Source organism: Etheostoma spectabile, chromosome 4 (genome assembly GCF_008692095.1).
Source record: "Etheostoma spectabile isolate EspeVRDwgs_2016 chromosome 4, UIUC_Espe_1.0, whole genome shotgun sequence".
In the NCBI taxonomy this organism is placed as follows: domain Eukaryota; kingdom Metazoa; phylum Chordata; class Actinopteri; order Perciformes; family Percidae; genus Etheostoma; species Etheostoma spectabile.
This window is the reverse complement of record NC_045736.1, coordinates 33,988,986-34,003,313: the sequence shown is the minus strand read 5'-3', so window position 1 is coordinate 34,003,313 and position 14,328 is coordinate 33,988,986. Positions and strand designations below refer to the sequence as shown.

General features: G+C 40.6%; 1 protein-coding gene across 4 annotated transcripts in view; it reads left to right on the top strand.

Annotated features, from left to right (window-relative positions):
• The window catches only part of plxnb1b (plexin b1b), a 151,043-nt gene that overhangs the window by 119,039 nt on the left and 17,676 nt on the right, over positions 1 to 14,328 (top strand). For 3 of the 4 annotated variants that reach the window (XM_032514565.1, XM_032514568.1, XM_032514566.1), the window contains 7 exons: positions 2,576 to 2,704; positions 3,004 to 3,104; positions 5,233 to 5,365; positions 6,547 to 6,703; positions 7,903 to 8,011; positions 9,315 to 9,423; positions 10,195 to 11,175. In XM_032514565.1, coding sequence (XP_032370456.1) covers positions 2,576 to 2,704; positions 3,004 to 3,104; positions 5,233 to 5,365; positions 6,547 to 6,703; positions 7,903 to 8,011; positions 9,315 to 9,423; positions 10,195 to 11,175 — 1,719 coding nt within the window. The remainder of the gene's footprint in view (positions 1 to 2,575; positions 2,705 to 3,003; positions 3,105 to 5,232; positions 5,366 to 6,546; positions 6,704 to 7,902; positions 8,012 to 9,314; positions 9,424 to 10,194; positions 11,176 to 14,328) is intronic. The other variant, XM_032514569.1, reaches the window with a different exon arrangement.

The following is a 14,328-nucleotide window of genomic DNA, read 5'->3' as shown; positions in this document are numbered from 1 at the left end:
TGTGTTGTTTTTCAGACAACAGCAGTGACCAGTGCTAGTTTGTCTCTGTTAGCTCACAGGGCTCTAGGGTGTGACTCCTAGGTCGCAGCGGTGCACCTAATGTCCTCGCATCCGCTGCCTCACCACAAACGAAGCAATGATGTTTATATCGATGTGGTTTAAATTTGCTTTACATTACCCATTTCTTCTGTTAAATGGGGCCTGTGATTGGTATCTCCTCTTACTCTCCGCGCAGCCCCGACCCCCTTAACTCACACATGGCTCCCAGCAACAGAGATAGAGCGGCAACAGCGCCAGTTCACACTTCTGACATTTGTCCACAGTTTTATTTATTATTAACACAGCTGTATATTGTAAAGCATGAGAGGCAACACTGTATTTGTACCAGTGTTTCCACTGGTAACTCTGCTATTGTGCACAGCAAAAAACAGAAGAAGTTATTGAATGCAACTAACTTCAGTTCGTAGAGTAATAGCGTGTGAGACGGAGCCTGCTGGACCCGGGCAGGAGATGTGATCCATGGCCAGAATGTCATAGTTCATAAAAATGCAGCACAGTGACGATACAGACATTTTATACACATGATGTGTGTAACTCTGATGATCCGCCATTCGACTCGTGCTGGACCCATTCATAATGAGTCAGCCGTCACTCTGTGAGTAACATACGTCCATTGCACTCCCCCTCTCTCCCTAGCTCTTTTACTCAGTTATTGTTGAAAACAAGTGAGAGAGATACATTTTTTATTTATCCTAGGCTATTTATTTCAGATAATTTTCATTTACATGTGTTTCAGCTGTATATACTGTATGTACAACATACAACTTCAACATAAGAGGAATGTAGCACAATATGGATGTGAAAGCAGTTATAAATAGCCTATGTGACTATCAAATTTGTTTTGGTTAAAATCAACAAATAATCGTGATAATTAATTGTGATCTCAAAATTGATCCAAATAATCATGATCAAAATAAGTTTGTGAATACAAAACTAAAAAATAAATAAATATGTCTGAAACAGATATGCAAAGTGGAGGGAGACCAAGAACACAAAAAAAGCAGTAAAAACTGGATAGAACCCTTCAAACTGAAAAAAAGAGAAGATACTGTATGTCAAATCACTGCCCAATTTTCCAAAAGATGTTAAGATTATTTCAAAAATGTTGGCAAATAGAATAAATAAAGTTATGACTTCTCTAATTCATAGTGATCAGGTGCGGTTTATTCGCGAGCGTAGGTTGTCAGATAATATCGGCACCTTGTTTATATTGCATGGTATGTCTGGGCGCCTGGTTTGCTCACCTGGTAGAGTGGGGGCCCATATATAGAGGTTTACTCCTTGATGCATCAGCCGCTGCATGTCATTCTCCCTCTCGCTCCCCTTTCAAGGATAAGCTGTTCTATACAAACAAAGGCCTAAAATGCCCCCACAAAAAAGTATTGTATGGTCTGTAGCTGATAGATAATCCCCTCTTACTGCTATTTCACTCAATGCCAAACAGGCGTTGATTGTTCAAAATTTCAGAATGTATGGGTTTGGCAACATTTTTTTAAAGTGGATTAAGGTGTTGTATATGTACCCAGAGGCTGCGGTGCAAAATAACAGGTTCATTTATGAATGTTTTGCTCTTGGACAGTTACTTCATGTCTTTTGATCCTGCAATAAGGTCCAGGAATTTTGGGCTGGGATAAATAATAACCTATGTTGGACTGCAGAGACCCAGGTTCCATTTAGCCCAAGATTATTTATTCTGGGAGATGGGTCAATCCTAAGCGGGATGGATAAGCACATAAGAAGGTGGGTCCAGACTAGTTTAATGATAGCCAGACAGATTATTTTAATAGGATGGAAGAATGAAGGGGTGCCGTCAATCCAGGAGAGGGCTTGTGAGATGGCCTGGGTGGCGGCGTTTGGCGTTTTCATATTACCGGTTTGCCAGATTGGATGTCTACACTAGCAAATGGAGAAAGTACCTGAGTTTTCTGGAGGACTCCTAGGAAGCCTTGTGCTAGGGAGAGATGTGTATGATGGATTTATGGTGTTGTCGTTATACATATGTTCATTTGATTTATGTTTTTTGACTATTTTGTCTATTCTAAGCTAGTGCCTTGAGGCACCATTAGCTTCTGCTAGCATAACACACACAGGGCGGCAAGTTTTAATAAGAAAGAAGAAAAAAAGATGGCATCTCTTGTTCTTCTGCATACATTTGTATCTTTTTTTTAAAAGCATAAGTGCACTGCTGGAGTACTCTTTGGGTGCGTTATATGATTCTAGGATAGCACGTAGGATTTATTTATTGTCCAAATTGGCACTCACATATAATATGGTCAAATAAAATTCTTACTGTAGCCTACTATGCTTACTATGCGTACTATTCCAAAACGCTGTATTTGCTAGATAAAAAATAATAAAATGGTGTATTTTTATGTTCTTGAAAAAAAATAAAGGCATAACAGAAGGACATTTAAAAGGTATTTACATTTAGAGTTGCAGCTCAGTGCTTGTTTTTAGTTAGCATTCTGTTAAATCCTAACATAATTCTAACATTTGTATGTGTACATTTGCTCAGGTGTTCTTGGGGCCAAACGGCGAGGTGGAGGAGTACTCTGTCATCTCCATTCAGCCGAATACTGCTATCAGTTCGGATCTCATCCTGGACCAAACAGAGGAACATCTCTTTATCATGACACATAACATGGTATATGCACACACAAAGAATTTTGTAGACTCATTTTATGTTTGTTTTTTTCTCTATGCGTCCGTCCTGTGTTGTAGTAATAAAGCTAAAGAGAAATAATTCAGTCTGTCTTGTTTCTGCCCCAATTCTTTCTCTTTCAGTAAAGCAGCCTGTAGTTAAGATTATTCTAATGACCATCATTTTATTTTGCTTTGTTCTACTGGAAAAATTTGGGCCACCTATTCATTTTAATCAGATTTCTGGGAGCTTAGTGTGCATGGTTTGCACGACTGAACACGATTGTGTTGTCCTGGTTACAGCTACAGAAGCGGCCTGTGGCTGAATGCCAGCAGTACCCAGACTGCCACTCCTGCCTGCTGGCCCACGACCCATACTGTGGCTGGTGCGTCCTGGAGGGAAGGTATGATAAACCCCAGCAGTTAAAAATTTGTTCTAGTCAAGCATTTAAGAAAGTGTGGCTGATATTGAATTCAGTTTGAACTAAAGTTTAAGGTGTAAACTTATTTACCTAATCTAACTGGTTATATTCAGTGTTGGATTATTTACAAATAAAGGTATCATATACCATATGATCCTTAACATGTAATGCATAAAGAACATAAGAATCAGTGCTTAAAGCGTGAAGTGAATTATCAAAAATAAAATAAATTGTGACAGTTAACCTATTAACCTTAACCTATTTGCATTTATCAAGAGTCTACTGCCTTTATTGGCACTCTGTGATGCTGTACTTTGACACAGCAGAGCTTTAAGCTAAATGTTAGTGTCCGTTTGTTAACATACCCATAATTACAATGCAAACATGCTTATGCTAAGCACTAAGCACGTGGTATGTTTACTGTGATCACCATTTCATAATGGTCATAATCCAAATTTTGGACAAACTGAAATGTTGAATAGATGATGGCGCTAGATGAACAATATGAGGTCGTCAAACTGATTACAGTTCATCCTGAGGGTGACATGAATCTACCCAGGTATCTAAATTTGTTGAAATATTATAGTCTAGAGCAACTGACCAACAGACTGACTTGTCGCTTGCATGACTAGGAAAGCTAAACATTGGCTGGTGTTCATTAGACAAAATAAGCATTTTTTGGCCCAGCTAATGGCATGATGAGCATTTGTCTGCAGCATTTATTTTTCTTCCATTAAAAACTAGAAAAAGTATAAATAAAATAATGTAAACTTTAATTTACTGTTAAAGCCAATCTATAAACCTTTTGCTGAACAGAATACATATTATATACAGATTATAATTAGAAGGGCACTCGTAGGGTGCAGACTGCTAATGCTTACAACGTCAGTGCATTGTAAGTTTCCCACTCTGGAAATCTTTTTCAACACCACATGATGTAAGCACAAATTTTCTCACAATGTTAACATAAGTGCAAAATAGTTTGTGTCCCAACCCTGGGATTTGAATCTGCTTCAGAATGTAAAAGGTTCTTCCTTGGCACATGTTACACCTTTCCAACAGGTTTCATGAAAATCCTGTCAGTAGGATGGTTGCCCAATGATTAGCACTGTGGGCTCACAGCAAGAAGGTTCTGGGTTCGAATCTATGTCGTTCTGGGATTTGTTGTTTGGAGTTTGTAAGTTCTTCCCATGTTTCTTCAGGGTGCTCCGGTTTCCCCCACCATCATCAATTATGTACTAGGTATTCCAGTCAGTGCCCTTGGTCAAGGCACTGGCTCAGATCTTGAGTTTGTCCCCAGGCCCAGGCAGCCCACTGGTTCCCTTAAGGGATGGGTTAAATGCAGAGAATAAATTGTGTTTGTGACTGTAAAGTACATTTTACTTTTTTGTTTTTCAGCAATCCTGCTGACAAACAGACCTACCAAGTCAAAAACATGACCTCCTTGGCGGGGGATATTACATGATAAAGATAAATGCTAAGACGTAGTGTAACAGTAAAACAATTGGCAAAGAGCAACAAAGTCAGTTAAGTGACTCAGTTATGTCAGTGACACAGCAAAACCTGTCTAAAGTTTGCTAACACTCACTAGAATTAGCCACTCTAAGATACTGGTTATGCCAGACTACGTAAAGATGAATTTTACTTTTAATTTGTAAGTTATCTAAAGTTTGACATTATCAGCATTTATTATAAGCAGTGTTGACTGTTGCATTATGAATGAGCTGCTCATGGTTTATTTTCATCATACGTTTATTTTCAGTAATGTATTGTCAGGTATAAGTAGTTTAAAGAATATAAAACGTTCACTGTTGACATATCAGTAGAGGAAAAAAAAAACTGGCACTCTTGTTAATTTTTTAAGTGTTTGCCAATTCATGTTAAGAAGTAAGTAAGTGTGCACTGGTGAGATGGTGTTTGAGGCTAATGAAAGAAATCTACCTCTCCATCCCATCTGGAGAGGTCACTGCTCAGCCTCACCCCCTGGCCTTCCTCCTCCCTCTCACTTTAATGCTTTTCTCTTTGCTCCTCTTTTTATTATTATTTGAGAGACAAATTAGAGACTTTACCAGTGAAGACAGTGTACATGATATTGGTGTTTTCCGTGCAGGTGTGTGTTGCAATTACAGTGTGCTCGTGGGAAGCAGCCAGGTCAGTGGCTGTGGAGCTTTGACATGGAGCAGCAGTGTTTGGCCGTCCAGGACCTCAAGCCCTTCAACGTCAGCAGGGACGAGAGCAGGACAGTAAGTCTGAATGCAGTTACAAAAACTCGAGCAAAACAAAACTCTTGGTGTACTGTACATCTCCCCGTCTGTACACATCCTTACAAAGAATTAATGAGAAAACACGTTTTCTATTGATTGCAGAATAAAAGAATCATCCACCTCAAGCACCTACCACCAATATTGCCTTTCTTTGTCTAAAATAATAGCTTAAACAAAAAGGTGTGGTAGTAATAATTAAGGTTTAATCCACAAAAGATGGTTGATATCCTCACTGATCCTTATATAAGAGAAACCATGCAGGAAAATATGTTTTGCACATGGCATCCTGCAGCATGTCTGTCATAGAGCTGCATCAATTAATAAAGAAACATATGGGCCTGTTTCTTTTTATCAACTAATGTAATTTATGTGTGGGATGAATATAAACTCAAGAGAAGGTATATTGATATGTATGAGAATTGCAGTTATGATTTATTGTCATTCTTTTTGAAGAACCTTGGCAGTGTATCTGTGTCTCTCAGCTGAGACAGGTGACAAGTAGGTGTAGGACGTAGGCTAATCTACAAACTGTAGAGGTGAAACTCTAATTAGTAGAAGACATCTTGGAGGTGTAGTTCAGAAACATCACATGAATGAGCAAACATTAGTTTGATAATAAATCAAGCATGAGTCATATTCCTGCAGTCAGGGAATCCATTTTAGTTTTCAAATTTAATTATTTCACATTGAAATTTACCACTGAGCCGATCAGATTTACAATTGAATCACTTACTGTCATTATGACCTTTAGTGTCCTCTGTAACAGCACAGGTGTGGACTGCTCTTCCTTCTTCTTCTCTTCCTTTGTCTCATGTGAGGTCACGTTGCATGGGTGAAGGACAGCAGAAAATTTAGATAGCCACACTTAAAACTGTGGGCGGATGTGGCTCAGTGGTAGAGCGGTTGCCTGCCAATCGAAATGTTGGTGGTTCAATCCCTGGCCCTGCAGTCCCATGTCGAAGTGTCCTTGGGCATGTGTGAATGTGTGTGAATGGTTCCTGTTAAAAAAAAAAAGCCCTTTGAGTAGTTGTTAAGACTAGAAAAGCACTAAATAAAATTCAGCACATTGTGCAAACTTGAATCTTATGAGGATTTTTGAAGTCTACCACATGCACTGCAGCTCTATCTTTCATCAGGGTTAATATTTTGTCTTTCATCAGGTGTCTCTGACAGTCACAGGACTTCCAGTGTTAGAGAAAGATGAGTCCTACTCCTGCTTTTTCATGGACAGTCACAGTCCAGCCATTGTCACTGAATCTGGGGTCACCTGCCATTCTCCTGAAACTAGCCAAGTACCCATGGTGCCTCCTGGACAGGGTGAGTGCTTTAACCTCAGACCTGACCATCTGCTGTTTGAATTTTTCAACTTTGCAACTGGAGGATTTGGCTGCATCTTGTGATGTGATTAATCTTTGTGCGTGTGTGTTTCTGTATGTGTGTGTTTGCATGTCCAGCCATACAATACACGTTTACAGTTCAATCCCTGTGTCCCATTTTTCCTAAACCAGCTTACACAGCAGGGAGTAATATTTACTTTAAAACAAACAACTCCTCATCATTTTTTTTAATCTCAATATTTTATGCTTCATGATATGTGATTTGGTTTTTTGGTGGTTGTTTAGCATGCTGACAGCAAAGTACTGTTTGTTTGGTCAGTGGCAATGATAAAAGAAGATTTAAGGGGCTTGTGAATAAAAAGCCTCTCTTAAGGTCATACTTACTCAACAAACACACACAGACAAACACACACAGAACAGACACACACACAAACACACACAAACACACACAAACACAGACACTGGTTCCCATGCCTGCATTTCTGAAACTTGCAGCTTGTTGTAGTTCTCTGGGAGCAGGGATCAGGAAGAATCAGCCTGGGGGGTTTACTGAGATATGGACACACAGTCTGCATTTAAAGATCCATCTGTGGTTTACCTTTACTTAAAAAGAGTGAGTGCCAGCCAGCACTCACTTAATAATAATAAAAAAGCAAAAGACAAGGTCTGTAAGTGCAACTGATTCTCACCTGGCTGATGTGTATGAATGTGTGAAAATGGGGTGTCCACAACTACCAGCAAGTGTGGTAGGGAAAACTTTTTAAATAAGTAAATAAATAAAAAGACATAGTGAGTACAATATTATTGTAATTGATGGTCAGAACTATGAAAACAAGACCCACATTTAGTATTCATCATTTTTTTAAATCAAATATACCCATACATTGCAGCATCATGCAGCTTTAAAACATCTTGTGTGTTGTGCCCTGCCTTGATTATGATTGCACTCTCTGGGCTGGATGGAGGAAGCACATGGGTTCTAATAGGCCTCTGTGATTTTGCTGTCTAGACCAAACCTCCCACTCATTTTCACACTGGGTTTTAAGAAACATCGTACTCATCCCAGACTTTCTGAACCAGACAGGATAAGCTTGGCCAAATATTTTCAGAGGGCTTTTCTTTTAGCATTGTGCTCAGGTGAAACATGTATTTACTCTCTCCATGTTGTGTTGTTCTTAGACTTTGTCACAGTCACCCTGTCTCTTCGATTCGGCGTCGTCACTGTCACAGCGAGGGATTTCACCTTCTATGACTGTACGGCTGTTAAGCAGCTGTCTGGCAGCATGCCGTGAGTTACCATGATTTATCAGCTCTGCTCTCTGGTCTGCTTTCCGGTCTGCTCTGCTCATTGCAGACCTTATAATCAAGTCTTATTCTCTCTCTGAGGCTGTTGTTTTTGTAGTTTTGTACCCTGTTTGTCTTAGTCTGTTTTGTACCATTTCTTCTCATGTGCTCTCCTGCTTTTAATATTGAATGAATGACTCCACACCTCTGAGTAGAGGAGGCTGTGAGTCCTCATCACATGGCTCCGCTGTGCTCCTTGAGTCTGGGTTTAACTGTAACCATAAAACCATACTGACTGGCTTAGTTTATGGGAGTCTCCATTATATAGGAGGCAGAAGACATTGGGCTCATGCTTTTCAAATTTTTATCCTAAACTTTTTTTCAGTGAAAATTTTGTGTACAAGTGTTCCACTCATTGTTCATCTGCACACACTGCCCACAAAAAGATTATCCCTAGCTGATTTAAATCAGCAAAATATCAATTATACATGCCATTTAAGAACAAATGTGTTTGTACGAGTGGTTCTTGGTTCTTTTCTTTAAAATAATTGTAATGTAGTTCCAACCCAACTGAGGAGCAAGTTTTGGTAGGCTCAAAATTGAGAAAATAATGAGCCATAATACAAATGCATGAAAGTGTGAGCCTTCTGAACATCCCTGTGTTGAATGCTTGTATAATATCCTACCAGACCTGCTCACTTTATCAGCCCTCTCTCTCTCTCTCTCTCTCTCTCTGTTGGTCTTCTCCTTTTCCCATCAGAAACTGAGCCTCAATTAAATTAGATCACTGACCTTTCTTACCACAGGGTCCATATTGGCAGCAATTGGATTATTAAACTACATCAGATGCATCTCTCTTTTTCTGTACCATTCTCTCTCTCCCTTCTCCCACTTCTACTATATTTAGTAGTTATGGTTTCTCTTTTCTTTTTCTTTTTGTTTAGGTTGTAAATGTAATTGTATAATACATGTTATGTTATGTTTTTTTATCAAAACAATATGATTGTATTTACAATGTGTATTATTTGCTAGTGTCCGGGCCCCTTTACACAAACTTTAAATAGTTTACCAGAGTGTCCCATTGCATAGATCTGCATTATGACTTATATGCATGTCTGTTAACTTTTGTGAATTGTTTGTGAATACATTTAAATTCTTTTGATTTTTCTTTTTTACTTATATTGGACCTCTTCATAGCTTCATTGTTTGTATCCCCTTTACTTATCTGTCACCTTGCTGCACAGTCCTTCAAAAGAAACTATTATTTTATGTCTCTAATCTTTACATGATGTTGTTTCTGTGTGCAGTTGCCATGGTTGTGTTATGAGCCGATGGGGCTGTAACTGGTGTGTTCACCAGCACTTGTGCACCCACAAGCCCACCTGTGAAGAGGGGGTGATCATCTACAACCAACATGTAAGTTATTCAAACAGAAACATCTGATTGAGTGCATCACTCACTGAGATGTAAAATACACGTAATCACAGCTGGTGTACCATGTTAAATAAAGCATTTGTGAAATTTTTGTGCTCTTGTGTATAAAGGTTCTTTGGGAAAAGTTGTATTGTAAGTTATTCACCCACGAGCCAAAGGGCTAAACTTACTGTAAAGTTGAAAATGTTTTGATGCACTCTGTAGATCAGGGAAATAACGTGACGCATTGGTGGATTGCCTCGCATCACCTCCACAGGTGACCCATCAGGAGGCAGAGAGCATGTGATATGAGGAAAACATCAATAATTTATTCAATAGATATTTTCTACTCTTTATTTAACAGCTGCACAACACAGTCACTCATTTGAGTTCTAAGACCAAAAAAATCAAACATACATGTTTTTTTCTCAAAATAAAGCACTTAAGTTGGTCTGTTTTATTGAGTACCGATACTTCACACAAGTATTTTTTATTCTTTATTTTTAGAACCTTAAAGTGAATTAACGGTCAATGTTTTTCAATTTAAATATAATGCATTTTTGCATACATTCATTAGTGCTCATACATGTTTTGTTGTGCTTCATATACAAGCCAACATTATTTGTAACATCAATCATTGCTGTGTCATAAGCCACAATAACACAATTCCAGCAGTTCATTTGTTTATTTTCAGTTATTGGTTATTTTCTTTCTGTTATTTTTATTTCTGTCTTACCCTCTCCCCATGTCTTCCCCTCCTCCTTCCTCTCCTAGTTTAAACTCCCCACCTCAGCTCCACCCACAACCAAAACTATTAAAGTCATCACAACAGCCATTACCACAACGGCTGCCCTGACAACCAGCATCATGACAACTACCACAACAACTCCCACTACAAGTACAACTATTGCCACAACAACAACAACAACAACAACAACCGCAGCCCCTGTCACTATATTAACCACTCAGGAGCCAACCACCCCTCCTGCAACCACTACTCTACCCGCGACCACCACCAGCCTTGAGCCAACCACCCCATCGACCACACTACCCCCTCAGCCTGTTAGCACCATAACATCCACCACACCACCACCCACTCCACCTCTAACCCCAAAAGTCACTACCACAAAGGAAGAAGAGACTGAAGCAGGAGAACTTTTTGTTGTCACCCAAAGTGACACTGAAGGGGCTACAGTTACACCCACTGCCATCATGGTAGCCACAGAGTTGGTGCCTGTCACCATGGCGGATATTCTAAGTGGAGATCTTGAGTCTGTGGTGCCTTTGATCATCCCGCCCCATGAACCAGTTTCCTCCACCCCTGAGATGGTGACAGAGTTCCCCCCCGGTGACGCCCAGGAAGCTGAGAGAACTTTGGGCCTGGCAGAGCCTCCCACTCCGACCTCTTCTGGCTTCCCTCTACCCACGCCCTTCTCTTTGGGTGAACCTGGCAACTCTGAGCCCTCCCTCTACCTGGACCTGACCCAGGCTTCCACCCTGATGCCCCCACAAGACTCACAGACTGAGGCAGGAAGCCCAGGCAACGACCCTGAGGTGCTCTTTTGGCCAAAAGAAGAAGTAGACATCCATGCTGAGAGTGCAATCCAGTCAGAAAATGACAGAGCCACATTTTCCGCTGCCACTGTGTTGTCAGGTGATGGGGAGGTCGACCACACCTTCCCATCCTACTCCCACCTGCAGGATACTGACTCAGAGCTGGACTACCAGTATGATCCAGCTGACGCCTTCCTCCCGGTGAGTTCCACCGCCTCCCTCCTCCTCCTTCTACTACTACTACTTCTTCTTCTTCTGAGCAGCCTCCCCGCGCTCCCAGCTTCTGACTCTATGCTCCAGCTTCCCTGTCTGCCCTTGTTACCCTGCTCTTCCTCTACTGTCGGACACCTGAAATGTTTTTTGTTGTTTTGCTTTTTTTTATTTTTTAAAATCTGTTTATTGATCCCCAATGGGGAAATTACAATTTACACTCTGTGTCCACACTTTTGTTAGTTATCACACACAGTCCTGAACTACACACACACACATGGTGTGGCTCAGGATCTGTACATGCACTAATGGAGAGATGTCAGAGTTGAGGGGGCTGCCAGCCGAACCAGCGCCCTGAGCGGTTGGGGGAGTACGATGCCTTGCTCAAGAGCACCTGGCAGTGCCCAGGAGGTGAAGCGGCATCTCTCCAGCCATACGGGGACTTGAACCAGTGACCCCCCCGGTTCCCAACCCAACTCCCTACGAACTGAGCTACTGCCACCCCCCTTTTGCTTCTTATACTGATCCCATTGTTGTTGTTTTCAGTAAATAATGATTTTTGTGTTTTACATTCATAGCTCAGTATTACGTATTACTGAAAGCGTTGCATTTACACAATATTTTACAACACTAGTTTATATCATCATCTTTGCATAAAGTGGAACTGAACAACTTAAGAAAAATGTAAAATTATGATTTTTCTGATCAATATTGTGATTGTGATCTATGTTGTGATCATTTTCTGTAATTATCTGTATAATGTAATTTTGCCAAGGATAACCACAATTGTATCTTGTTTCTACATGAATAGAATCAGATGAATTGATGCAGTTGCTTGAGTAAACTAGCCTAGTTTTCACTGAAAAAGTCATACGGGATTATTTAAGCCAATACTGATGTCAATATTTGAGAGTTTAAAAAAATCTTAAAACAACATATCAGTTAGAAGCAGAGATATCATTCCACACATTGTTGTTTCTCGTCAAAACCTGGCATGTACTTACGCACAATGCAACTAAGCGGCCTATTGTTTTGTATGTAGTCTTTAGCAGAAATGAGCAGCAAGCTATAGAGGTCAGGTCAGCTGACTTTCTAACTGCCCATCTCCAGAATCATTTACTTTTCAAACTTGTAGTCTTCAAACAATGCTGACTCAAGTGTCATTTTTTAGGACATTTTTTCAGACTTCACAGAGCTCCCTCTGGAGACACTAAAGGCTTAAGACAACTTTGTTCACATATGCATTCATGCCCATAAGCCTGGAAACACATTGCTGGCGAAGCGCGTGTGTGTGCTTGCGTGCGCGTGTGTGTGTATCCGTCGGTCTCTCTCTCCGTGTGCCTGATCACGTGTTTCCTTGTACACGACACAGCTGAGAGGGCAAGACAAATTGCCATAAACCTGGGTGTTTTATTTTAAAATGTTTTATTTTGTAATGTTTCCGGCTGTACTGTGGCCCCCCTGTAAGTGATTACCTATCTGGCTTGACACATTTGCTCAGGAAATAGATTAGACGCCAAAACAATCGCTGCAGCACGTCCTGGTTGCACAGCAGGGACATGCACAGACATTTTGGGGGGCAGGGGCTGAAGTGGGAAAAAAAAGCCAAATTATTGTAAATTTAAAAATAATTTAAACTAAACGTGAAATAAATTAGCACAACTCTTCCTTTCTTCCCAATTTATTTTATTTCCCTCACACAATTGTTTAGTCAACTCATTGTAGATTTCTACAAAATAATCAGTTCAAACAGAGACCATGGTCTTTAGAATTCACAAGGGTTATCACAAGAGCTGGCAATAGCAAAGGAAACTGCCACAATGTGCATGCTTTTTATGCTACTAGTTTCAAGTAGATATTGAGAATAACTGACTGCACCAAGTCACTACACTAAACTGATAAAGGCTGTTGCTATTTTGTTAAAGGTCCCATGACATTGTGCTCTTTGGATACTTTTATATAGGACTTAGTGGTCCCCTTATACTGTATCTTAAGTTTCTTTTCCAAATTTCAGCCTTGGTGCAGAATTACAGCCACTAGAGCCAGTCCCACAATGAGCTTTTCCTTAGGACGTGCCAGAAGAGGGGGTGGGGCCTTGACCAACTGCCACTTTGCTTGTTTGAAAGCCATGGTGTCTCTCTCTCATGGGTGGGCCAAATTCTCTGGGTGGGCAGAGCAGAGAAAGGGGAGGTAACCTTGCCCCTTATGACCTCATAAGGGGCAAGATTCCAGATCGGCCCATCTGACCTTTCATTTTCTCAAAGGCAGAGCATGAAAGACAGGGCTCGGTTTACACCTATTGCCATTTCTAGCTACTGGGGGACCATAGGCAGGCTGGGGGAACTCATGTTAATGTAAAAAAAAAACATAAATAAATAATTAAACCATAAGAAATGGTTTTGCTCTGCTTTGGGAATCTAAAAACCATCTTAACAACGCTTTGGGCTGTTTCCTAGGGGTGGCTGTGGTTCAGGTGGTAAATGATAAAAAAGTGATTTTATTTAACAAAAGAATAAACTAAACATATTTTGTAGAGTGCAATGTGTGTCTCTGTAACTTAAATAAACCAAAAACAAGATGTTGCAGGCGAGGTGATCAGGCCATGGTTGAAATCTGGATTGCAGTAAGTAGCGTGTGTAGGCTGACCAGGTGGAGCTTTATCCCCACTCACAGCTGCACTAAATATGTTATCAACTCAAGACAAAGATAATTAATACCAGTGAGGTATCACTCCCACAGAGTGGCCTCACTGGATCGCACAGGGGCTGTCACACACCTTTTTTGGCAGCGCCCAAACGTGTTTGAATGGTGCCTGTAATATGTAAAAGTGCTTGGCGTAATCATTAATTCTTGAAACAACAGAAACTACTAGAACTATAACCTTCTGTTAAAAATATAGCCACAAAACACTCCTCTTCCTCTGCCATTCTTCTGCTCCGTCTCTGTCCTGCTTGTGTGCATGTGCTGCTGGCCACTGCTGGGCCTGGCTGGTTGCTTGACGGTACAACGTCAAATCACAAGAGGGGGGAGGAAGAGCAAACTGTTCCACGCTGTGACAGGCCCGCGCGCTGCATTATTTCGGCGTCTCCTCTAATTCTATGCAAGCCGCAAGTGAATATCTTTGTAGATGGGTAATCCCATATA